General features: G+C 35.1%; 1 protein-coding gene and 1 long non-coding RNA gene across 2 annotated transcripts; both read right to left on the bottom strand.

The window, feature by feature from the left end:
* Positions 1-26781, bottom strand: LOC126816683 (protein mono-ADP-ribosyltransferase PARP14). The gene is made up of 17 exons (XM_050543410.2): positions 26653-26781; positions 21633-21729; positions 21267-21440; positions 19736-19972; positions 18883-19116; positions 16867-18540; positions 16258-16695; positions 15988-16055; positions 14754-14984; positions 13043-13264; positions 12760-12808; positions 12315-12565; positions 10468-10891; positions 9956-10104; positions 9072-9246; positions 1042-1164; positions 1-801 (listed from the first exon to the last, which is right to left on the bottom strand). The coding sequence occupies exons 2-17, from the start codon at positions 21652-21654 to the stop codon at positions 641-643; spliced, it is 4632 nt and encodes a 1543-aa protein (XP_050399367.1). The 5' UTR covers positions 21655-21729; positions 26653-26781; the 3' UTR covers positions 1-640.
* LOC126816689 (uncharacterized) lies at positions 2209-6319 on the bottom strand. The gene is made up of 3 exons (XR_007678505.2): positions 6026-6319; positions 5504-5572; positions 2209-4205 (listed from the first exon to the last, which is right to left on the bottom strand). It is a non-coding gene; the product is annotated as an uncharacterized LOC126816689 (long non-coding RNA).
* Positions 26782-26878: the final 97 nt, after the last annotated feature.

The following is a 26878-nucleotide window of genomic DNA, read 5'->3' as shown; positions in this document are numbered from 1 at the left end:
GAGTACACAAGCAATGGTGAAAATACGAATTAATCGACATTGAGATTAACAGAGACACCACATTTTTTAGGGGGCGTAAATAAACGAGATATTATTTAGAATTTTGATTCTGTTATAAGACGATTCTTTTCATACCAATTCATTACAACAAGAATCTGAATTTTGTTATAGGCTTCCAAAATTATTTCATGTAGACAATTGTTAAAGAAGAATTATCACTCTCACCCATAATATAGTTTAATCAATTCTGAATAACATATTTAAAATAACTCCAGATTCACCCAATTATCGAAAATCGAATCACTAACCTAATTATGGATGGTTTTTTTAAGAATCGCCTTTAAACTCCTTGAAAACCATTATAATATTAAAATTTGTACGACGCGTAACCTATAACGTTAAAAATTACAAATTGTATGAACTCCGCGATTCCTAAAACAAAGCGCAAATAATTGGTAACTGTATAGCTGATGACGTTTAACCTGGATTAGGCTCTTCATATAAAAGCCAGACAGGTAGGAATGTGAAAATATTGTAGCAAATTGAAAACTTGTTAAACATTCAATACATCCATTATTTACCAAGCTTTATAAAATTACAGAGTTTTTATAGCTTCATGTCAATGCAAATCGTATTAGACCTATTTCAGAGATATAAGATATTTAGGGTAGGCCTGATTATCTTTGAATATAACAAAAGTTCTCGGGTCCTTTATTCTTTCGACTGCCGAATCGTACGGCGTGGTCTTGCCCTCTATATTTGGTGGCACACGCATTCCTTTCTTGCCAACAGTAGATTTTCCTGAAATAAAATTTACACGAGCATCAATAATTGATTCATGTAATGTCGTTTAATGGGGCGTACAAAAAGGGTCGTAAGAAGGGTAATCCACTAATATTACTGTCAAATGACGATATCTATTATAATAAGAATTAGTGTTTAAACACGCAAAAGATAATGATGGTCTATCAAATTTGTTTTGTAAATTTAATAACTTTTGCAGGCACAGATAAAATTATATTCTTCAAAATTGTGACTTACCAACCACTACATCACACAGAAAAATATATTTCAACCCATTATTAATATCTCTTTGGGAATAATCATCCCGGGTTGAATAAGCACTCTCTGTAGCAAAATATACACCAATACCCAATGCATTTTCTGTAATAAAGTTACTATCTAGTAAAATCATTCAATATTGTTATCATGTCTAATCTTTTCATATATACTCTTCAAAAAAAGTAGGGGATATTCAGAAACAATACAAAACTGCGGAAATGCACTGCTGTTTTTATTAGAGGTAACCAGTGTTATGTTAATAACAGGTCAATTGCCTACACATGAACATAAACAGTTCATATGGGCGGCTTATCTGACGACCCCATTTCACTTGCAAAGAGATACACTATCAAAAGTGAAAATGGACGTTTTTGATTTTTGTCTTAATAATGAGTAATTGCTCCATCAATCCTCAGACATTTAGCAATTCGTTGTGGCATGCTCGTAATCAACCGTCCAATCACGATTTGGGGCGATCTGACCCACTCCTCTTGCAGTGCCACGGCCAATTCTTGCAGTATTGTCCGTTGACGTTGACGAACACGTCTCCCGATGTAATCATTCACGACACGAGCGAGGTGGGCACGGGCATTATCGTCTTGAAAGATGAAACGTCGACGTGCACGTTGAGCAAAGGGCAGAACTATCGGTGCCAGGATGTGGTCACGGTAGTACACACCAGTGACCCTTCCTTGAGCAATATGCAAGTCCGTTCTGCCAGTCATGGTGATTCCTCTCCACACCATAAGAGACCCACGCCCGAATCTGTCATGCTGTCTGATGTTAACGTTAGCATTACGTTCATTTACACGCCTCCAAACGCGAGCACGCCTATCGGTGAAATCCAGAGTAAATCCGGACTCATCTGAGAACATTACACGCGCCCATCGACGATTACCCCAATTTCTACGCTGCCTACACACTGTAAAACTTTTTCCGTAAAATTTACGGACAAATGGCTGGCAGCTAGGTTGCCAACCAATGTACGTAAAAATTACGACACACCGTAAATATATTTTTACGAACATGTCGTAAAAATTACGTCCAAAGATTGGCAACCTAGCTGCCAGCCATTTGTTCGTAAATTTTACGGAAAATGTTTTACAGCTGTAAAAAACTTATGGTATGATAAGCATCAAAAAGACATTTACTTAAGATTTAAAACAGAATTTAATTATTCAAAACAATATAAGATACAATTAATTCCTCAAAAATGCTTTTACATGATAGTTTAAGATATAATAAAAGACCTGAAAATACTGGAAATTGGAGATTACTGTCAGTAAGTAAAGCTAACAACTGCCTTAAAAAAAAAAAAACCTGTCAACCACAAATTCATATTTTTAACACATTTGATCAAGAGCAGATTTGATATTACAATATGGAGAATGTTTAGAGATCTAACATATTTTTTGGCTGTCAAGCAGTTTGGTTGTATACTTCAACAAAAACAAAGCTCCTTTCATAATTCTTCATTAATAATAATGAACATTTGTACATGGAATAGTGACGACTTTAAAAAAAAAAAGAGAATTTGTTGCCCTATTAATAAGGGAAATAACTCTCCAAAATATTTATCAAGTTCTCACAAGACAAGCAAACAAAAATTCCCAGCAATTAAAAAATGTATGTGAAAATTTACATGGATGTATCAAATAATGGGTAGCAACAAAATATAAATTTAACAATAATGAAATTATCCATTCAAATTCTTGTACATGTAACATTTACATTATAATATTCAAATGAATTTTTTTTATAGTAGAACAACAACATTCTGAATCTATTCTACAAATATATAATCAGTGTGTTACAATAGAATTATCCTCAAATCTTTTTCTAAAATCTTAACCAAGGTGTTGTAATATTTACCTCAAATCTATTATTTAAAACATCAACAACATGAAAGTAAATTATAACAGTAAAACATGATCTAATGAAATAATGAAATCATTCAAATTTTTGGAATTAATGAATTTGCATTCTAAATGTTTAAATGAACAATTTAAAATCTAACAATTATTGAACCCCAAAAGTATCATGACTTTAAAACAAGAACAGCATCAATGCAGAATTCCTATTATTCCACCTTAAATGTACAGCTTGTTTCAATGATAAGCTTAATCTCTGTTTGAAAATGTATATCATTAAATTTTCCACAATAACTCTGCCTAAGCATGTACATTCCTTAGTGAGAATGGCATAAATTGATTCAGTCTCGTAGATAAAAATTTAGATGGAACTCGACTACTGACAAAGTTAATGAACCAGTCCCAAAATGAAATGTGTAGATGAGAGTTACACAATTTTAATGTTTATGCAACACGGCCGCATATTTAGAGACAAAATGAACTGAGGATAATTTTACAAATGTACCAAATTGTTGATGGACAAATTAAATGACCAAAAGATTTTTCCATTAAAGTAAACGGACATCTTATCAAAAGTACAATAAGAAGATCAAGTTTAATTAAGAAGATTCATTAAAAAGATTTCTTGCAGTGCGTTTAAAGTCTCATTTACAAAGTATCACTCATAAAAGGGTTGTGGCTCGGTCCCTTATCACCTATTTTATACACACTATGTGCTGGTGTATAAAAACTAACCATAAACTCAATAGGCCTATCCCTAAAGTTTGCATGCATGAACATTATTGCATCATAGGTTGCAACGATACATATCACAGTATTTCTTCTTGGACGTGTTTCCAGCTCCCTAGCCACTGCTTTTCCATCTGACGTTTTTGATTCAAAATGTTCCTATATCCGTGATTTGTGGTTCGCCGGAGGGGAATGTACTTTCAGCGGGACACATGTTTCATTGCCGAAAGCCATCTTTTCTCCTTCTTGTCACATGAACTACAGGGGAGTATTCTGCATCGGATGAAAATGGACAGTTAAAATATCTGTACCATGTTAACCAAACCGTGGTCCAGAATTTAAAGCACCTTGAACCAAAATGTGGCATCTATACCGTCGTATACCTTCTCACAGTACCGGTATATTGTTGCTATTGTTGTAACTGTACTTCGTCCATTTAAAGTTTGACAGTTTAGTGATTAGTTATACCACTTTTTGGCACACTCGAGTCTTCCTCTTTTTCATGATTTCTGTGCGTTATCTGGGTTAATTTCAAAAATGCACCTGCAAAACAAATATTCTCAATCAGGTTGTTTCTTATGACATCCATTTCAAAAGAACACATTTTAATTAAGGAAAAGGGAGCTAAATGTGCGAGAAAATGAAGTTTCATGTCCACAAACAGGAGACTAAAGAGAGAGAGAGAGAAATGGGGTTTAACGTCCACTTGACACAAACTAGGTCATTTCAGGACTAACATATGGTTTTAATTTTATTTCAATAATTCGCTTGCGCGTAGGGGTCTTTAGCAGTGGGAGGAAACCGGAGGACCCGGAGAAAAACCCACGAGGTTGGACAGGCGACCCTACTCCTTGCCACGTACAACCGGGGATTCGAAACCACGCCAGTTGACTCAATGACAGACTTTATGGTACAGCGCGCACGTGCTAACCATTCAGCCATCCAACCCCCCCAGCAGACTAAACATATCACAAATACTATCAGTGTATACTGGAATAACCAGACTGCCATTCAATTTGGACATATTTCGCCGAGCATAACTGATTACAAATTACACTAAAAACAGAAACGACTGAATGTAAATCAGTTTATAGACATTCATAATAGATTATTATCGTTGCGACCCATTGTGTTCATTTCTCGGGGCCAAAGAATACAGATTTAGCTCCTTTAAGTTAGGTTGAACTTTTCTGATCATGATTCATATTGGTAGTAGCTGTAACTAACGTAACACCCATTGCTTTCCGGGTTAAAACCCATGCTTTCTTCTATCGTTACCGCATCTTGGGTTTCTGATCAGATTTTTGGACTAAGCAGTGGCGACTCTGCACCTATGACAGGTAAATCTAAAAGCAGACTAAAATAGGATTCACCTGTTGCTAATAAGACCTACCCCAAGGTTCAAGCTGGGAGAGAGAAATGGGATTTAACATCCACACACAACACGAACTAGGTCATTTTTGGACTAATAAACATAGAATTTTATTTCAATAATCGCTTTAACCGTAGGTCTTTTATAAACAGTGGGAGGAAAACGAACGACCCAGAAAAAATGAACACGGTTAGTCAGGCAATCTTACTCCTTTCAACGCCACTTGACTCAAAGACATAGGCTTCATTCTGACGTAACTAAGGCCCATGTTAGACCATGGATCTTATATAAGCTCCATGGTTAGACCATTCGTCCAACCACCCCTCAAATTTCAAGGTCCAAGCAGTGGGCAGGAAGTGTTGGTTTTCATTAACAATGCGCTCAACTCCCAAAATTATTATCTTCAGTAAGTTCAATCTTATAATTTTTCTTTACCGGTAGGGCCTACCTTTGAAAAAATTTTACTAACCCAGAGAAAGGCTGGGTAGCCCACTCTATAGATGACAGGAATGACACTCAAGGATGCAATAAGCTGTGCCTAAAAAAATTAGTAAAATAAAAAATTAAAGATCATTATCCAGACAATGCATTGACAATTCAATAAATTCTTAATAATGGTTTTCAGTGGTAGGCCTAGCCTACAGACCTGAGACTATGAACTTAATGAAGCCCAGAAATGTTAGCCCTTCATAGTTCATACATTTTTTTTCTATATCAATGTTATTATTATGTCATCCGAGTAGCCTCAACTAGAACTGAAGCCTCCAAAAAAAATGCGAAAAAATATTAGGCCTAGCACTAACACCAGAGTGTATTTTTACTCTGTGCTAACACTAACACTGTGACAGTGTATGTGAGTATCATGTATGTCCATTTGTCTAGAAGTAGAAGAGTCTATTCCTACTATTTCATAAATCAGTTACCGTACATTTTTACGAATGCTAAGAATCAATCTATGTCAAACAAAGATGTGTCCCTACTGTATACTTACCTAAAACTGCAATGTTTGGTATTGACTGTAGTGTTCAACTATTGTGCTCGATGTTGAGGGATTCCTCTTTGCCGCTAACTAACGGTCTTCGCAGTAATGGCGCCCAGGAAGACCGATGACGTCACTTTAATTTAAACACCCGTATGTCATATTTACGGACGAAATTCTGTATTTCTTAAATATTAACAGACTCGTGTCTGTAATCAGGATAACAGACCTGCGCTGTAGGCGTTTTACAGAAACAAGTCTGTAAAAATTACAGAAAAGGCTTACAGTGCACCATTGACGTCTGTTTGCCATGTGCTGGCGAGGTTAATGGTGGCACAACACGTGGTCGGCGCGCATGCAAATGGGCTGCATGTAGCCGATTTCTAATCGTTTGGGGTGTAACTCGAATTCCTGTAACTTGGTACAAGTTTACAGAAAGCTGATTGGCCGTTTGTCCTCAACGGAATTGTACTATTTTTGGACTGATATTCATTTCAAATTGAAATCCAATTTTCACAATATTGTAGTTTACAAGGGATTCAAAATCCTTCAAATAACGATTAGAGACTATCCCCCAATTTGTTGTAGTGGGATATATATTAGGATCTTGTGTCAGGTACACCACGATGAAATACACTTTACGAAGTCAATACGCAGCGCCATTTTAACCGCTGTCGAAATTTACGATACTATGTTAACCGATATACAAAATCGTGGCCCAGGATTTGATCATTATAAGCGTGCAGTGATTTCAGATCAAGAACTGGGTCCGTATTCAAGGGATATCTTAAGTCTAAGATAGCCACTTAATTACTAGATTTAACTTAAACATACGTAACTTCCTGTAATTTAAGGGTAAGTGGTATTCAAAGGCAATGTTAAGTATCAAATTTCCCATTAAAGTTAAGCTGCCTTAAACATACGTAACTTCCTGTAATTTAAGGGTAAGTGGTATTCAAAGGCAATGTTAAGTATCAAATTTCCCATTAAAGTTAAGCTGCCTTAACTTTTAAGTGTTAGTCTTTTAGTGGTATTCAAAGGCCAATTTCAGTGTGAAAAATCCACTTAACTTTAAGTGACCGGTGGGAGGTAACTTAAAGTTAAGTGAAATTATAATTACTTCTATTAGCCGAAGTACAAAATGTAGTAGCAGGGCCGTAATGGCGATTTTAAAATTTAGGGGATTATAACTAAGAATATGTCGCCAAGCGTGACTGGCCTCACACTTTTTTTTCATCATCAGCTTTGATGTTGTAGTGCCATCATAGTGTATAAGGTTACTACCACCGCGATGGTCAAGGATATTTATTTTTCGATCATTTATGTTCGTATTGCTTATCATGTTTTCCACTTCTGTTTGATGCGTTAAATTCATTTGTAAAATTTGACATTGTTATGACATTTCGTTGTAGGTTTCAGAAAATATTTATACTAACACGAGAAGCAAGGCACGATTTATATTTTACATCTCATTCTCATACATATTTGAAGGTATCTGCGCATGCCATTGGCAGTAGTATTGATTGCAACATGTTCTTGTCTTCGTTTGTATATAAATTTACAAATATGATGATGACGGCTGACCAAAGCGTCCCACCAATGATTTACAATTAATTTTTTGTTTTACCTATTGTGTTTTAATCGGTAGTATTTATTCGGGTAAAAATAACGCCGCGTGCATATTTCGTACACGTAACGTATAACCGTCATCGCCTGGCCTTTGAGAATCTATAGTGCGCACTTATACAATGTCTATGCATTTCTCAACTGATAGATTTATAAGCAACACTGATTGATTTGTTCAATCTAACTTAAAAGCCAAAGGTCCTTGCGAATTGCTAATAATGTTGTTTTCTTTTCGTGATACATTGTTAATAAAGTTTACAATATCCATCATTATTATACAATGTGCACTATTTGAAATCTATTGAAATTGAATTTTTTTTTAAAAAAATCTACGAAAACAACTGTTCCGGCAAACGGTAATTTATCATAATTTATCATAATTTATCATAAATTATAGTCATACTATTTTCATGCGTTACAATATAATATTTCGACAAGCATTTTCCTAATAATGACATCTTACATTTTAATAGAGTACGGTGGTGCTCTTAAGGGGACATAACTTGTTTCGTATGTTAGAAATTCGTGATTTTTGGCAGTGGAGGTTATTCCATAAGTTAAAAATTCATGTTTTTGGCGAATGAGAGTATTCCATAATTTAAGTGTACAGTTAAGTTTAAATATCGATTTAAGGTAACACACTAAGTTAAGTGGAAAAATTAAAGATACATTATGGGAGATTAGATAACGAGTTGGCAGTTCTCACTATAATAGTTAAAAATTACACAATGTAAAGGCAACTTGCTGAAAATTTCAGTCAAATTGATCCACTATGAACCGAGAACCAAGCGGATGAAAGTTCCGCTTAGCCTCGATCATCATTACTGAAGACGATAAGACAAAACTAATAGTCTTTATTATCCATTTAATCGTTAATCACGAAGGAAAATTTTGCAGCAAATCGGACTGTAATCCAACAAATATCGCAGGCAAGCCTTGACATCGAGAGCTGATTATGGTCTGGATAAGTTAATTAATGTCTAATTAATAGTTTTTATAACATTTCAGGCCTAAAGAAAAACCTACAATAGGCCGATTTTGCTCTTGCTTAATGTATGTTTAAGTATTTTTACTGAACTTTAAGAAAACCCTTGAATACGGACCCTAGTCTCCCCAAGCGCTACTCATAACTGTATGCTTCTTCCTTTAACAGTTGTGCATCCATTGATGGATTTCGATTTTTGATATGTTGCCACAATTCCAGAATGGTGATGATGACGTAACACTTGGTTCTTGGTACTAAGTATACGCCCGCAATTGTTTAAATCTAAATATAAAGTGTAGCAACTGACGGCATATTATCCATCAATTGTTGGTATAAAATAATGGGAAACAAGGTGTAGCAAAAAAAAAAAAAAAAAAAAAAAACCAAAACAAAACAAAAAAGACATCATAAACGTCCCCCAAAAGATGGAAGGTGGACATAGCCTACCTTTCTCAGAACAATAACTTCTGTTGAAACCATTGCGATTTATACTCTTGGCTGCATCACGATTTGTACCATGAAACAATTGTTTTTCCACTAGAATACCTGGATTTTCGGCCTGTATTTGTTTTTTCAATGCCGTGTACTGCCGATATAGAGATACATTCTTTATAGATTCAATCTGAAATTAAATAAGATAATTTTTATGTTCAGTAATATTATAGCCTCGACCCATTACTGCTTTCAACTTCATAAACAAGTTTTATTAGATAGACATCACGTAATACTACGGAAATATTGATATATTAAAATAACCAATTCCATTTTTGTTTATTAAAACCACACCTGCTAAGTAATGACTAGCTATCATCGGATATAAAAGACCAGGAATAGTTAGAAATCTTTAGACCCATTGAGATTCTTTAGGAGAAGATGATGTAGCGTTTTCAGAAGTTTGGGTACTGTAGCCAGAGCGGGCGGAGTAAATTGAGATTATGCTATTTTGAGTTTCATGTAGACTTATGCTTGTAAACTTTGTATCCAGCTTGATATAAAACGTATAAGAAAATCCCTGTGTTCCTGATATATTGCGATTTGGTTGCCGAGTATTCAATAAGACTCATTTAGTCTGTGCCTTCGTCTAACATTCTAAGACAAAATTTGAGAGCTGCAAATTTATATGAAATCATACGTAGATGATCAAGGCCAAAACAAAGTATGTGTAGCAGAGATGATGTCAGCTTGTGGTTTCGTTGACATATTCGACCGACTATGATACACCTGATTAAATCCTCAATATTGTTTTGTAGGATTTTTGTGGAGGCAATAAAATCTATAGATATTGATATCACGGAATTAAATGGGAAGTACATCCGAAATGTATTTCTAACCTTTTCAATGGTCAAAGTCGAAGATGACATACTGTCAAACAATTTTTTCTTGACCTGTAAGTATTCAGTGGTGTCTTCTTTAAGGTTGTCGACTCTTAAATTACGTCCTTTCATATCACCCCATTCTTCAGGGGGCTTACCAGAGGCCTCTGGAATACAAAACTTAAGATTAATGCAAAAACCTACGAACCTCAACATCGAAAAATTTATCGTACTAATTCTCTGATACATTTCAGAAACGACAAAATATCCACACGGATCAATCCATAGCTTTTGTGGCTGTCAAGTTTTCATAATTATTAAGTCAAAACTATTTTCCTAGTATAATCTGGCAAACTTCTCCAGACTAAAATTCTTTCAATACAATTCCACCCGACACTTTTCGATCACACAATGTTCAATTGTTTTACTGGTGTTTTTGTAAAACTTTCGTAAAACAATTTCGTGTCGTTAGCTTCAGTTTTACAGGTATGTTATGCTAGCCCATTATTATATAATTACAGAATACTAACCTTGTACCGGTGTTTTCCGAACAACCAATGTACCAGCAGAATCTAGTGTCTTATCTGGAAGAATACGCTTTTCCGTCATTGACACAAAATCAATGACATATTCTTCGCCATCATCATCTTTGATTTTAACAGCCTTCTTATCATCAACGTAGGCCATTTCTATCTTGTAATTACGCAAATAATCATACGGTACCAATGTCTCCCCCGATGTATCCCTTTCCGTAAAATGCCACTGACGGGTTAACTGCAGATTTCTGGCTTTCGCCTTTTCGTCTTCTTGTTTTGATTTAGTTTCACTGAAAATGTCTTTGATGACAAGTGTATCATTAGCGGTTCCTCTTGTTTTCCAACTTCCAGTATTCCTATCAATAACTGACTCTATTTCAAGCTTCTTTTCAAAGATCCCTTTCATAAGCTCAGCTAACTGCAATTTAATGAAATATACATGTACAACTACAACCGGTACCCGGGATAATAGGCTGGATCAAACTGTCTTTTGTGTTATGAAAAAAGACCTAATACACGTTTAATCTTTCGGGACCATTAGTCAGTATTTCGAAATTTTGATTGGCTTTGAATATAACGCCCCGTAAAACGTTTACAGCTATTATTATATATGAACTCTGCAAAACAATAATAACTTCCCTGTCTAACTTTAGATCATATTATAAACAATTAACAAACCCAACCCAATTTAGAAAAATGTAAAACATTTAGAATTATCAGTTAAATTAGATGAGCCAGGGCTTAGAGGGTCGACAGGGGCCTGTTCGGTTTTTCACTTGAACAATAATAGCTACCTTTACCTGCTTTGATTAAAATGAGAGCACTTGAGCGTTAAAACATATTTTTATACATTTATGAAAATACTTACAATCTGATTAACGTATGATGAATAACAATACACTTTATAGATCTTATAAATAATGGAAATTAGATATACATGACATTTAATACAACACAATTTACAAAATATGATTCTTCATATTATGGGTTATTCCACAGTTTATCCCGTAAAATAACAGAATTAAGTCCATTATAGAATGGAATAAAATCACCATTTTTCTATAACATCCGTAGTTAAACGCAATAATCATTAATCGTCGACTTCATCATAAAAGGAGTTAAATCGCTCATATTTGGGACCTAGAAATTGATACAAATGGGTCGCAACACATATAATAATGTAATATGAATGTATATAAACTGATTTACATTCAATCGTTTCCGTTTTTTACTCTAATTTAACATCAGTTACGTTCGGCGAAATACGACAGAAGTCTCAATCGAATGGCAATCTCTAGCGTCTGGCTATTCCAGTCTACACCAATAGTATTTTTTGCGCATGCTCTCGAGATAAGAATATAACGTCACTGTTTGACATGACTTGTGGAATATGTCTATCCCCTTCCCCCCTTCTTCGAGTCCCTTGTTACAAATGGCGCTCAAATGCATTGTGGTACACGTAAAACGTTTATTTTGTCTTAAACATTGGATATCAGAAGCCCATTTTTACCCGGTACGATCACAACATCAATGTTGATTTAAATTGACAGATTATTCGTGTTTTCAATGTCGAAGACTTTCGGTGATGCTGAGTTAGAGACTTAGCTACTTTAAATACTACACCAAATACAAAATAAATATAACTATTAAATATCTGGTAAAACCTGCAATGGTTATTATGAAGTTATTCTCAATATATAGATTTATTTTGAAACTGACAGGGATATCCCAATCACCATGTATTCCATCGGTATGGTGTAATTTCACTAAATCAAAGATAGTGACAAACAACATATTTATACAGGTTATAATACAGGTTATAAACTTATTTATATATTTACCTGGTCATCATCTAAATCTTTAAAATACGCATTAGCAGTTATTTCTCTGGTATTTATATCACGGTTAATTATAGATGAACACTTTGAGTCGACCTTCGTCAAAGCTTCGGAGTCATTAGCATAAATATTTATAAGTAGTGCTGATGACTTGCTATAAATTGCTAGTGGTAATTTATCTCCAATCTTTACTCTTGAATTTGGCTCATCGTCGCCCGCCAGCAAACTCTTTAGATACTCATCTTCATTATACACTGTAAAGTAAACACGGCATTTATGGTATAATATTCATTTCACCCCATCTTTCACGACATTATTAATCAAATACAAAACCGCGTAAAAATTGAGATCGCTCTCTACACGATTTCTCGTTTTGTTATCAATTTTATTTGTCTTGTACTTTTATGGATACAGCAGCGTAAAAAGCAAGCACAACTACAATGCTTACCTTTTGCACCATACTGTTGCTTGTAGATCTTTTCTTTGTCTTGAAAAGCCTGAAATACACAACACTTTCTTATATATCGGTACTTTAAATTTTATTCTCCATTTGTGAAATATGCCTTTAAAGGCATTATACCTCTATTTTAAGCACACCTGTACGTACAATATATTTACTTTGAACAATTTCAATTCTATCAATCCGTTCCATTTCTTACTATAGATGACAGAATGCATGCTCTCACAAAAATACTATTACTGATAATAATTATGTTATAATTTAATCATACCTTGATAACTTTTTCATCTTTATGGTACATGACAAAAATAACATCGGTGAGAGTTGTGTCTGGGTTTTCTTCTCCAAACTTGTGAACAGTTTCAAACAGTTTAGCAGCAACTTTATCGTGAGGATAGCCAAGAATTCCTGACCCGATAGCCGGAAAAGCAATGTTTTTTAGTTTATCTTTAACTGCTTGATGTAAACATTTTTCAATGGATCCTTCCAAAACCTTTTTTGAAAAATAAATAGAAATTATGTGTAACTTATATGCACATATGTATATATTAGATCTAACAAATCATTAAACCAACCACAACGCATTATTGGTATATATTTGTCAATTCATAATTTAATGTTTTGGAGGTTACGAAGATTTTGCCACCTTAGATTTGTCCCATTGGCTTTAATATCAATTTCCGTTTCTTTGCCCGTCCCTCTAACTTTCCTCGTTGGGCTGAACGCCTTTTGCTAAAAACTGAACAACAGACTAATAAACTATCATCCATGCAAACTACTTAAAGTGCTATAAATAAAGTGGTCTAAAATCTATGACTATATATTTTATTGAATGTTCACATTATTTTACGCCGGATTATGGCCCTGATTATCACACTAGCAGAAACAAGATTAATAATTGGCTAAAACTTACGGGCATTTGAAAACCCGTAAACAAATGACTAGAGTATTTTATTAAACAATTGGATTTTTGACTACAACTAAAGTGGGGTTAGATTCAACTAGTATGAAAATGAAATAACATGAAAGGGTGTTTATAACTGTTATGCTTCATCCGGGCTAATACAGGAGGGCAATCGCCATGCAGTGTGCTATAGTGGAAACTTAGGTCTCATTTCGGTAATAATACAATGTGGATTTTTCTATAAGTAATCTGTCACTTGAATAATAATAATGGAGATGTTCATGAACTGCCAAGTATTTAGGTGCCTTAGATCATTCGCCCTGTCACTGATATTATTTCCACATTAGATATAATTGATAAGCAACCGGTTGGTGCATAACCTTTAACAGTCACGTCGACTGTGAGTACAGGTCGCCTGTTGAACCTCTTGGGGTTTCTCCGCGTCCGCCGATTTCTTCCCACGACTATACCAATAGATAATTACTAAGCCACTCTAGTGTATTTATAGGGATTCCATATTTTTGTCACTTCTGTAAGATCTTCCTTGCCCTGGACAGCAAAGACACGGGTCTATAAATAGATGTTATTCAAAAGGTGGGATAACGTGTGGCCTGTTAAAGGATATGCACCACGCGATTGCTTATCAATTCTGGATACACTGCCTGTTTATATCTAATGTGGAAATAATATCAATTATATCTTGTTCGGTAATTCATATATCTGTTATGGCGTTAATGCTTGTATCAGATAAAAAGGGATTTTTCTTTGTGTTTCGTCTTTTAAATAGAAATGGAACAAAGGTACTTTTTTTTAAGGTCTTTAGCCTTTTCATTAGAATCAAAGAACAGTTGAAATTTCTAATTGGTGGTAGGTCATTTGAAGTTTGTTCACCTTTAAGTAAAATATTTATGGTTTCCCAATATAGTTTACTATTTGCTGTCCATCTAAACGTTCATAAAACGCTCTTTGGGTTTTCTTTTTGCATTTTAGTTATATCGTATCCTCTATTGATAAACCATATGGGCGGACGGACGAAAGGACAAAGTTGACGGCAGTTATAATGTGGGTAACAACGTACTTGTAGTTCTTCATCTTCATTGTATCTAGGTAAATTTACATGATAAATCTTTTTGGTTTGTATCAAATTATAAGCATTTGTTACAGCTATATCACCCTGCTTTAACCCATTCTTATAATGCTCTCTGCAGTCGATTTGTAATTGGTTACCACACCGTTCTAATAAAGCTCTTGATATCGCACCATAGTATAAATTAAGCTCACCATTTGACGAATTGACCAGTGCCCCGGCCTAAGATAAAAGAATAAGATTATGTTTCGTTAATTATCTGCTTTTCAGAGACTGTTGGGTACTGATTATATATAGCCATTTTAACATTAAGATTAATCTAAACTAACGACTTGTAGTTAAAACCTATCCAAATCTTGGAAGTATATCACAGGGCTACGAATGTTGGCGTCAAATTGAGAACTGCATTCGCGAGGGATTTCCAAAATGTCTGGAAACGTTAATGGCGGTTCTCAATTTCCTCACTTGAGTCGCAAGACATCGTTCTCCTGTCACTAAAATTTTGAATATATTCAAAACATTCGAGCGAAATAGCCACAGCGTCATCGCGAGTGTCTTGAAACCATCTTAGTCTAATTTCCGTCAGTCAAATAACATTTGGCACAGATACTCATAAATCCTCTTTTGACTGTATACTGAAAGTCTTCAAAGTGACAACGTGAAATCACAACGAAGCGACAACCCGCAATCACAACAGGAGAAAGACACTGTTCTTTGCCAGGACCTTTGTCCTGCACTACCGACAGGAAGACACCACGCTGCAAAATCTCGGGGAACTTTCTTGACCAACACCAAGATCAGTGTACATAATCATAGTATTGAGTGCAATATATAGCCCGACAACCCGACATCACGACATTTTAACCCGACATTTTAACCTGAAACCAATCGGCTACCATACTAATTCGCGTAATTTCTTTCAATTGTGTGTCTCCAAAGAGTCACGAACTGTCGAAGAAACTAAATGAAATGAAATGAAGTGGGGTTTAACGTCCTACTGTTCTGCTCCGAACTGGGCCAATGAAGACGGGCATACGCCATACAGTGTGCTATGAGGGAAATTTTGAGTGAGAAACTAACTTTACGAGAAAATTGCATTGACACAAATCGTAACCAATATCTTTCCATGTTCAATTTTCTATTTAAGCAGTTCAAAATATGACCTTAAGTATAAGCATTGTCAAAGCGAATTCGCTCTTGCAATATTTCTATGTTCTATATTTACCTCTTCTGAAATTATGTCAGAAACTACTAAAAACATACGAGTTATCCGTGCTGCTGGTTCTTGCGTATCTGTAATATAAAGATATTTCATATGCAGTGATACAATGTTATATTTTGATTCTGCTTTCGATGGGCTTTTAGGGAACGTCTACTATAGATGTTAGAAAGCATATTCGGTATAGTCTACAATTTTCCTTTATTTAAAACTCGATACTCATACATAAAATACACACCTATAAAAAAATTCAAATCAGCTGGGGAAAAGACTTACCCTCGGCTTCCCTTCCCTTCTTCCTGAATCGTCTTTTCACTTTTCGGGTGTTCTTATCATTTGTACTCATTGCAAATGCTGTAAAGCCCTTTGCGTCTTCAGATTCATCCGCATAAAACCAAACAGTCTGGATGTATGATGTCGGATTATCTGCTAAATATTGTTCAACTGCACTGTATGAATTCTCCCTGATTGTTTTTTGTAGCGAAACCGGATTCAAATTTACACAAGGTATGGCTACAGATGTATATCCCTGTTTATCAGCATGTGTTAAAACATTGGTGATGATTGTACTCATACAGATTTCTTTATCATCTGTATTTACTCCAGGATATATACCATATATCAATTCATGCGAGTAGAATCTTCCAGGCCGGGTTTTGATTACTTCACCGGGTATTTTCCTCATTCCGGTTGATGTTTGGGTAATTCCAGGACCTGGAAATTACACAGATATATTACAAATAGGAATTATAATAGTTCCACATTTCGTAACCACGAAGAACCCCCATCACTAAAATATGTTCGGAGCACATGACAAATATCGAGACAAATAACATAAAACAGTAACATATAATACGTCTTAAATTATACGATTTCATTCCTTACCTGCATCAAAGCCGATCTTTCCAACTTTTCCAATAGGTTTCATATCAATTTTCACTGGAACTAGAACCACATCAGAATGGAGATATTGTGCACTACCATGTCCAATCTTTACAGTAGTTGAGGAACCATTAATGACGAACTCTGATTCAACTGCAAAACCAACAGTTTCCGCAGTATCTAACCCCTTATATTCCAAAATTGTTCCAGGATAATACATCGCTCCATTCTCATAGGCTGTATGCAAAATACTTTCTACCCCTGGTCCCTTGAAATACAAAGTTAATTCTTTGTGGCGTTCAGCAGCGTCTGCGATATAGTCCTGTGTTCGGTTAATATCTTCTTGTTCCACTGCAGAAACCATAAGCTTATTATCTTCCCATTTAAACATCACATTAAATTTACTTTCGATATTTTGGAGTTCTTCCTTTTCGTTCTCTTTAAAATAACGTTCTGTGTTCTCTTTCGGAAAACGTACCGATTCTGTTATCAACTTTGCACCACTGATGACATCTTTTACCTTTTTAACTACAATTTGGATGATGGGTGCTAGGGCAGTAATGGTAATAGTACTAACATCGTCAGAAACATCAATTACAACTTCAGTCAAATTGTCTTTGACTATTTCTTCTAATTTATCATTACAAATCTGAGATTTTACATATAACTTCTTATCATCATCAACCGTGACAGTTTCTATTGGTATTAGTTCGCCTAGTGTGTTTTCCGTCTCTTTATAATCTCCAAATGATGACGTATACATATTCATGACACCATTTCCCCATAACCAGATACCCTTTGTCATTCCAAGCTTCTCTTCTAATGTTCTGTATATGTCCTCTTCATTACAAGGTTCTCCGAGAATCTTTATCTGGTCAGGAGTTAAAGCAGTTGTATACTTTTTAAGTGCTGACACAACATGGTTCATCATTGTTTCAGCAGCGCTGATTTCTTCATCTGTACCGTTAACACAGAGTCTATCCTTATCTATGGTCATTATCATCTCCGGAAACTTTTCAGCAAATAATTCAAAGTTCCCAGTCCGTTTAAGGTACTTCATTTCGGCAGTAGTAAATTTGATTTCCTTATCCTTTAAATTCTTGATACGGTCAATCTTCTTACTTTCTTCATCAATGAATTTTTGCAGATCTTGTACCAGGGGCTGGACGGCATCTTTTATTCCTGTAATGGCTATGTTGTCTGCATCCAGTTTGTGGATTACGTGAAGTGGCTGCTTCAGGTTATTCCTAATCCATTCTGCAACACTTTGGTTTAGATCTAACGTTAACGGGATAATTTTATCCTCTATCATATCATCGATAAATTGTTTAAGGGTTGCCATAACATCATGTTTCCAGGATTTTAATCGTCTCCCCATTTCTTTTGTTTTTTCAGTGGTTGTGCACGATATCTTCAACTTATCCTCATCTTTACCAATAGCTGCTAAATGGTCAGAAAGTCGATCGTTCAAACTATCCAGAACAGTAGAACGCTCTAGTAACAGGCGCATGACCCTGGCTCCAGATATTACATCAGCTGTAATGTCTATGGGGTCAGGAATGACACAGACAATCGGTTCTGTTGATCCACCATCGACACCAAGGCACTCATAATAAACTTCCGCTTCAAGGTCTTGATGGTTAATCGTGTGAGGTTTCTTACAAACATTTTCAGCGACTGGGAAAGAAGTAAAAAAATGAGAAGATATTTAAAAATTGCAACTATATCCATGTAGCTAGTTGTATGGTATGCACATATAGTCACATTATATCAAAGCCTATGTCGTTGGTATGTCTGTGAAATATAGTTATCATCACTGGGGTTTTTTTTTTTGGGGGGGGGGGGTTGGAAACCCATTCATATATGACTAGGATCATTTTTGTAAACGACTTCTAACAAAAAGGATTTGACAATATAAATTGATTGATACAATCTCCATTAATCTTAACAAATAAAGTCATTAAAGAATTCCAGTTTCCTACTTGAAATAATACTAATTAAAATTATAATTGTAATTACCTTCGAAATCTTCAAAATGGATTAATCTCGCGTTTTCAACATTTTCTATTTTAACAACACGTCCACCTCCGCTTCTTCTTTTATTTTGAAAATATATTTTCAAGCTTTCATCCTTTGTATCAGACTTAACATCTTTTATTTTTATTACGTTTGACAGTTCTATGCGTTCTACGATTAGAATTTCGTTGTCGGAGATTGGGTTGTCTGATAACTGTTCTTCAACTATCGTGAAATCTAGAAATAAAGACAACAATATTTGGTTTTGAGAAATTGCAGGGTTCTGATGAGTAAAAAGTAAAATATAACTATTTAAAGAAATAAGGTCGCCGTTCGTACAGTTTGTTCAAGACCCGAATCACTTATTTAATCATAAATGTCTTCGAAATGGATGACTAATTTTACAATGTAGGTAATACATGTATTTATCCATTCTCAGGGACGACAAGAGGTCGAGTATGATGTCACTTCTCATTTAGAGTTTGACAAAACATAAATTAAATTTAATGAAATGGGGTTTCACGCCCTACTTTCTGAATCGCCCGGGCTAAATGGGAAATTTTGATCGGACGGGGGTGGGGTGGGGGCTACGGCCTAATTTAATTTAAACTTCCAACTGTCGATGTTTCTTTAAGTAAACAGGACATCATTTTTCCATACCATCAGAACGATAAGACACTGTTCCTTGCCAGGTCCTATCTCCTACACCAAGGGGATGTCACGCTGGAAAATCTTGGGGTACTTTTATGGTCAAAACTAGTAGGAGCGAACCCGGCCCTCTGTGTTAAAGTGAGTCAGTGCCTTATTCCAACGTTCATGGGTTCACCGAGTTCTAACAAATATGAAGACTATTCACCTATATCTCCCTCAAAGGTTACCACTGCTGTACTGGGGTCCTCTCCGTACTGGATATTATCCACACCATTATCTGTTATTATCTCCATGTAGTTCTCCAGAGTAAACTTATCTACTTCATCTGGTATATCACGAACCAACAGCTTAGTTTTATAGTGGGGCTGAGGCTTATACATTCTAGCTTGTAATGTATGGGTATCTATTTTGTGACTACCTTTCTCGACAACACCCTTTGCAGCTAAAATATTAATAAAATCCTGTATTTAAAGTGGAAAGATCATTATTAATTCATAAAACAAATAATGCAAGTCTTTGCATGGAGTAAAATGACGTACCTTAAGGAGGCTAAACCTCTAGTTCAGTATTTTCCATAATATTTTAAACTAAAAACACGAATTAGGATTCAGTATTGACCTATTTCAATCAATATTGATGTTGTTATCTTTCCGTGAAAATATTTAAGATACAATTAACATTTTATAATCAGTACATGAGTCGTGTATTCTAAAGGTTTCGGATCAATTAGTAATGAACAAAGAAAAACATACCCATCAAGACAATGCGAAATAATTAGAAATAGTTGATTAACAAACCACCAAATAATAATTAAAAAAACAGAACATAATTGATTGGAAATAATTTTTTTAAAACATTAAAATAAATCGCATTATATACATTCATATTACAATAATCTTTAGACATATTATCATCTCTTTAAGGTTCCAAAGATACGAACAGCTTACTGTACCCTACAAACTCCCTAATTTTTAAAACAGCATTTGATATCTAAATTTAATTAGAAAGTAAGTCTAAAAGATATTGATATAGGTGTTGTATATCACAATGCTTCAAATGTTACAATTTTTTCAACCAATACTGATTAATCGATTACGGTAAATTATTACGATTTGCAAGAACTCCTTTTCACATCTTAAAATCGGCTTAACCTCTTTAAATTATTTTCAAAATAAAATTGCCTTTAACCTCGGTTGTTTTTTTAACTTTAGTTTACTTTGTGGCGATAAATGTCGTTGCATGAACAAAGTCTGGAAATGAAATGGGGTTTAACGTCCTACTGTTTTGGTCTGACTGGGCTAATGAAGACGGGCATACGCCATACAGTGTGCTATGAGAGAAATATTGTCCGGATAGAGGCACTACGGTCTGTCCTTATTTCGAATACCAGCTTTCACGGACAAAGTCTGGAATATCTCGACATCGGCTTTTCAAACGAACGAAAAATTTTCAACGAAGACAGATTGTCATCTAAATCATAACATGCAAATCGACAAGAGGGGAATGTCATAGTAAGATATATTTCAATTTTCAAATTAAGTGTTCTAATTTTAATTTTTGTTTCCACGTACTCTGGTGTTACTGGGATTTATTTTAAAGTTGTGAAATCCTAGCAGCTGCACAAAAAGTGAAAACGGGTATGTACGGACTTCTAATAGTCTTGGAAAAGGACTAGACATTGCACAACAACAAATACGTTTTTGTGAATAAGTAATGCTAAAGTATCTGATGCCTACCTTCAGATGACTCAAATTCTATCAATATTCCATTTCTAACTGTCTTTAAAGCCACAACTTTACCGCCCTTTGATCTTTTCTTATTTTGCATATATAATTTAATTTTTGGGAACAGGCTCTCTGAAAGTGGACTTTCGGAGATACATATCACTGAGCAGTTGTTATCGTCGGTAACTGAAATGTTAACAAATTAAAACTTGGAATACCGTTTCATTTCATTTATTTTTCTACAACTAAAAACATAAAAAAATATAATATAAAAAAAATAGAAGCATAGACATGGAACCGGGGAATAGTAAAATTTTGTGTATGTATTTTGATTTTCTTTATTAAACATGTATAATTGAAAACTGTAACGATGCATACCTTCGGCACCAGCCTCCGCCATTTCCTCTTTGTTTATACGCCGCCGGAGTATAATCCTTAAAATTGTATATCTCGTAACAAATATATATCGGCTTATCTGAAATAAATCAATTTACAAGAATGAACATAATAAACGCAATATAATCGACATTTATTTGAAGTGCACATAAGATGGGTTTGGGAACTTTTGGATATGTGTAGCCAATGGTTACTATATCAACTTTACGGCAAGTTCACACCAATCTGATTGAAATTAATTCAGTTATCTTCACTCAAAGTCGTAAAAATGGACCTCCCGTGAAAACGACTTTGCCAATTATCGAAAACACTCTTAATCCCCTCAGACGCCAGTGACGTCACAGTGACCGAATGCATATTCGGAATGTTTATTCCTTAATTACCTATATACAGCCGGCGTGTGTACTCATTAACGCCTGACTGATTCCTTAATCTCCCTTAGTTCTTAATTAAATAAAACAATTGACTACGGAATAATTCGTAAGATCCAATTTAGATTGCCTACAACTTTTAAACTTTGAAGTCTTGAACTCTTAATTAATTTTTTACAATATGGAACTTATTGGACGAACACTTTTAATATGTAAATAATATACCGGTCCAGCTATGTGTTTTTTACTGCGAGCACTTCGCTTTTCCACATAAAGTGTAGTGTCGTTAATATTTGTCATTAATTAATCAATCCGACTATAAAAGTTCTACAGGCATGGTTCATAAATTAATTTACACGTCGGTGTTAGCAGTGAGTGTTAGTTGGATTAAGAATGTTGATTAGGTAATTATCTTTTTTTACGCCGGCCAGATCAAAGACATCGCTCTAAGTGGAACGTGTGCATAATACCTCATGAACGAACTAATGGTAGAATCGTACACCCACACATTAATTGTATAAAACCATTAAGTTTTACTCATCAGTTGTTTATAATTATAATTTACCCAATAATTATTGCTCACCAGTGTTTTTGTAATCAAGTAGCCTCGTATTATTTGTTGATTGGCGTTTAAACAACAATCGTTTATCTTCTTTTTAATAAAAGTATTTTACAATTGCATTGACAGTTTAATCACTCACCAAACGGCACCAGGAACTCCACGTATGATCCCGTGCAATTTTCGTGCCGAAGTTTAACCTCATTTACTACACCCGTAGTACATGTAACCGTAAATGGTAATAAGATTCCCAGCGTTGATTGGCTGAGAAATGAGGGCGATCTATTGTACATGTTATGCATAGTCATCGGAAAATTCCATATTCACTGTAAATTTCAAATGGAGTTACGATAAAAGTTGTTCTTTATGTATAGAAATGGTTATTATTATTATATATAGCTAATAATGAATATATCGACAAATGACTGGCGCCATTTGTATTTCTGAACGTTTGGTATATCAAGTACTACGGGGTTATCCAAATTACCGGTAAATGTGCTAATTTCTTGAGTCGTCTTCATTTGACACGTGGCCTATTTAAACAAAGGCAGCTTAAATGGATCTACGGCATGATACGGCATTTGAAATTCACTCTAAAATATTCCAATCACAAATGAAAGACGATAATTCGGTGATTATGATTAGGCCAGTCGCGTGATAATTGGACCGTCAACAGACGCTTGTCAACTTGCCGTGTGTATTGATAGTGCTATATTGTACAAACGGTGAGATATTGTATAGATAATGTATATCCTATGTGTAGTGCCTGTGACGTCACCAGCCAATCAACCGGATTAAGGTTGTAATTGAAAAATTGAAAAGCGTTTTGGCGTGTCGGACACTTAAACGTTAACAGTCGACTTAATTTTAATCAGATTGGTGAGAAGTTGCCGTAAAGTTGATATAGTAACCATGGGCTATACATACATGTAATTTAGATTTTTGATCTTACGTGGTCTTTAAACAAATACTGATCATTAAGTTAACAATCTGCCCTAAAATAATGCGATTCCCTCTTGGAAAAAATAACTTCCAAGTATGTGATCCATTGAAGCTCCAGCCTAATTACAGACCGCACGATCAACACACACAAGTCAACCTCAAGAACAAAGATAGATTGATGTCGGATGACCCAGAGCGATTAAAAATGTATTCTGTCCATCATATAAAGTTAGGAAATCATCTGGGTCATAGAATTATTTTATGTTTCCTTGTAGGACCTGGGAGTCATTGACAATTCTGAAGGACAATTCGAGAAAAAATAGAAAGAAATGAATAAAATAAATATCGTAAAATGAAGAGACAGGCGTAGCCCCGACAATGGTGCCATCTCTAGAGTCCGAAGATGACCCTTAATGTTCATAAAGATCCGATTTAGGGCCAGTGTTATAGCTTCGACGTATTATCACATTTTGTTATCCCAGATGGTGTTCTGTATCAAAACAAAAAATGTTAAAGGCGAGATCTTATTCTCAATGTTCTAAACGTCGATCAAAGTAGGGCATTGAATTTTGACAAGAGTTTATTTAAGTACTCTTGATAAAGTTGGTGACTGTGATGTTGTTGTGGCTATGTCTTTAGACGTTACCGGTAATTCTAAATTAACCTTGATTCTAAATCAGTGTTTTGCTCTACTCTACCACATCCAGTATACATGGCTATTTTCTACAGGCAATGTGGTGGATTGCGTGTATTAGCCAAGCAACAAATAAAAGGTGGGACACCCCGTCTGTGGAGCAACTTTAGGTTTATTGTTAATATGATTACATATTTCACTGCTCCGGAACGAGAGTGAGATTCTTCTACATCATTGTCGGCTAGTGCCATGATATAGACGATATCTAAAGCGTCTTGATATTAACATTTTCTGATATTTGAATAGTGAATCTCCAAAAAAGATAACAAATTCACATCTTAATGGCTGCATAATCTAAACCGCTCAGAGACCACAAGCTTTGGTTGCGACATGTGATCTTTAAGGATATCGATAAATTTCTGAAAAAATCCTAGTGGGGATCGCTGGCGGTGTAACAAAATCTTTTAAAAAGGAATAACCCTTTTGGCTAAAACCAGATAAAAATGTTTTTAACAGTTTTTTCCACATTTGGTAGAAAGTAAATATATTATAAAACAAAATTACTGTTAATATTTAAATAAAAAACAAATTTCATTTGTTAACATTAGACTAAGTAGAGATTATTTTATCAGCTGATTTCATAACTGCTTCAAACTCGTCCAGTAGATTTTAACACTCTATATAAATGTGACAAAGTGATCTTTTAACTTTCATCAAATTGAACGGTCATTTAGGTGCTTAGAACTTAGTGACCTCCAGTCATGCTTCTTGATAATATATATAATATTGACCTTTTAACTTTGCATGCACTGTTCTTAAAGTAGCTAAGTCTCTAACTCAATATCATACAAAGTCTTACACGTTGAAAATACGAATTATTTGTCAATTCAAATCAACATTGATGTTGTGATCTTACCAGGAAAAGGCAGGCTTCTGATATCCAATATTTAAGACAAAATAAACATGTTACCATTGGTACACGAATCGTGTACCATAGTGCGTTTTAGCGTCATTTGCAACAAGTGACCAGAAAGAACGAGGCTAGACAAATTTAACCGGAGAGCCTGCTTAATAGACTGGAATAACCAGACGCTAGAAATTGCTATAGGGTTGAGACATATTCCGTATTTCGCTGGACATAACTGATTTGAAATTAGAGCCAAAACGGAAACAATTGAATGTAAATCAGTTTATATACAATCAGATTACATTATTATATGCGTTGCGGCCCATTTGGGTCAATTTCTAGGTCCCAAGTATAGCGATTTAGCTCCTTTAAGGCACGGACTGGCGATGATCTAATTAAACATGTAATTAATCCCGTATTATATGCTCTGTGTACAAGATCCATATGACTACAAAGGAATGTGCACTGGCCAGTAGTCATGCCGTGACGAGATAAAAGAGACAATTGCATGTACGACCATGTGTTCGAAGGTATATAACCAGGCGTTGGCTGACAGTTAGTAAGAGAGAGAGGGGCGGGGAGGACAACAGGGACTTGGACGAGTGTTTGGACTCACCCGAGTTCAGCCGCTGCCTTGGCAGAGGGACAGTTAGATCTGTTCCTGTCGTAGTAGTAATAGCTCCAGTATAGTCTAGTCCCGATGTAGTTTAGTTCATGTTGTATCTATGTAGTAATGTTATATTCTGTTCCTATGTAAATAAACCATATATTTACGAAACTGGTCTACTGTCATCACAAAGTTACATAAACCCCGTATCGTCTTAAAATCATAATAATTACCTCGTTTCCAAAATCGTTCATAAATGCGCATTTTCCATAATCTTGTGGTTAATCCCGATTTATTTTGATCACTGGGAATTTAGACTATCGATCAACCCTTCGTTCAACCTCACATAATCAATCAGAATGGTCGGCAATTATAATAGTTTGTTATACATAATATCTGAAAATACTTCTCTTATTGGGCAGTTAATCTACACATTGTAAGTTCTTAGAAATCAGACAATTGTGCATTTTATATTTGACAATTTGCAACGAAGGGAGGCTTTGAATTATCAAATGTGTGAAAATGAAGCGATCTTTACTTTGTGGTCATTCTGCATCCCTTATTATAGGAACAACATTAATCAGCGTTAATTATATATTTTGCGTGAAATATTGTTTGTAAAGCAATTGCCTGTCTCGGTAGTAAAGACTAGAAATTTAGACATTCCTCCACTTTAAAAATAGTTGATCAACCTCACGCTTCCCGCATTGTGTGGACACACTCCTCCAATGCGAGAAGACAGCTAGGATTGGTGTCCCAGTCCTTGCCTCTACGTTTTATCGTCATTCATAACCAACCGGATTTATTCCTACCACACCAAAGGCCTCTAGTTCATATTTTAATATGAACAAGTCTGACCCAAATTTAATTATTTCCTTATACGCGTCTTGTCTTTTCGCCTCTATAGACTTACCACTGATTGCTACACCCATAAGATACCTTTTAAAAAACTTTATTAGTCCATGTATTCTAAACAACGTACCTGAATAGATTTTCCGATCAGAATTGCATCCAAACGTCTAAAACAACCCGTTTTTAATTGCTGTCTGTCGGCAAATTTTCTCTACAGAAAAAGGAAACCGAAACTAGAAGTATACACCTCTCTGCTGCTAACAGCCAATCATAGTGGTAGTATTTATTACATTATATTCTATATTTAAAGCATGTTACACTTGACAACCATATTGTCAGGTAAATTTTACATTCCC

Source organism: Patella vulgata, chromosome 3 (assembly GCF_932274485.2).
Source record: "Patella vulgata chromosome 3, xgPatVulg1.2, whole genome shotgun sequence".
In the NCBI taxonomy this organism is placed as follows: Eukaryota; Metazoa; Mollusca; class Gastropoda; family Patellidae; genus Patella; species Patella vulgata.
Note: the sequence above shows the minus strand (reverse complement) of the source record. Positions and strands in the feature narration are given on the sequence as shown.

Coding starts and splice junctions, on each gene's coding strand:
- LOC126816683 (XM_050543410.2), bottom strand. CDS start 21,654: ATGGCGGAGGCTGGTGCCGAAG. Junction 14,985..15,987: donor CTGACATAATTTCAGAAGAG/GTAAATATAGAA, acceptor CTTTTATCTTAG/GCCGGGGCACTGGTCAATTC. Junction 802..1,041: donor TCTGTGTGATGTAGTGGTTG/GTAAGTCACAAT, acceptor ATTTTATTTCAG/GAAAATCTACTGTTGGCAAG.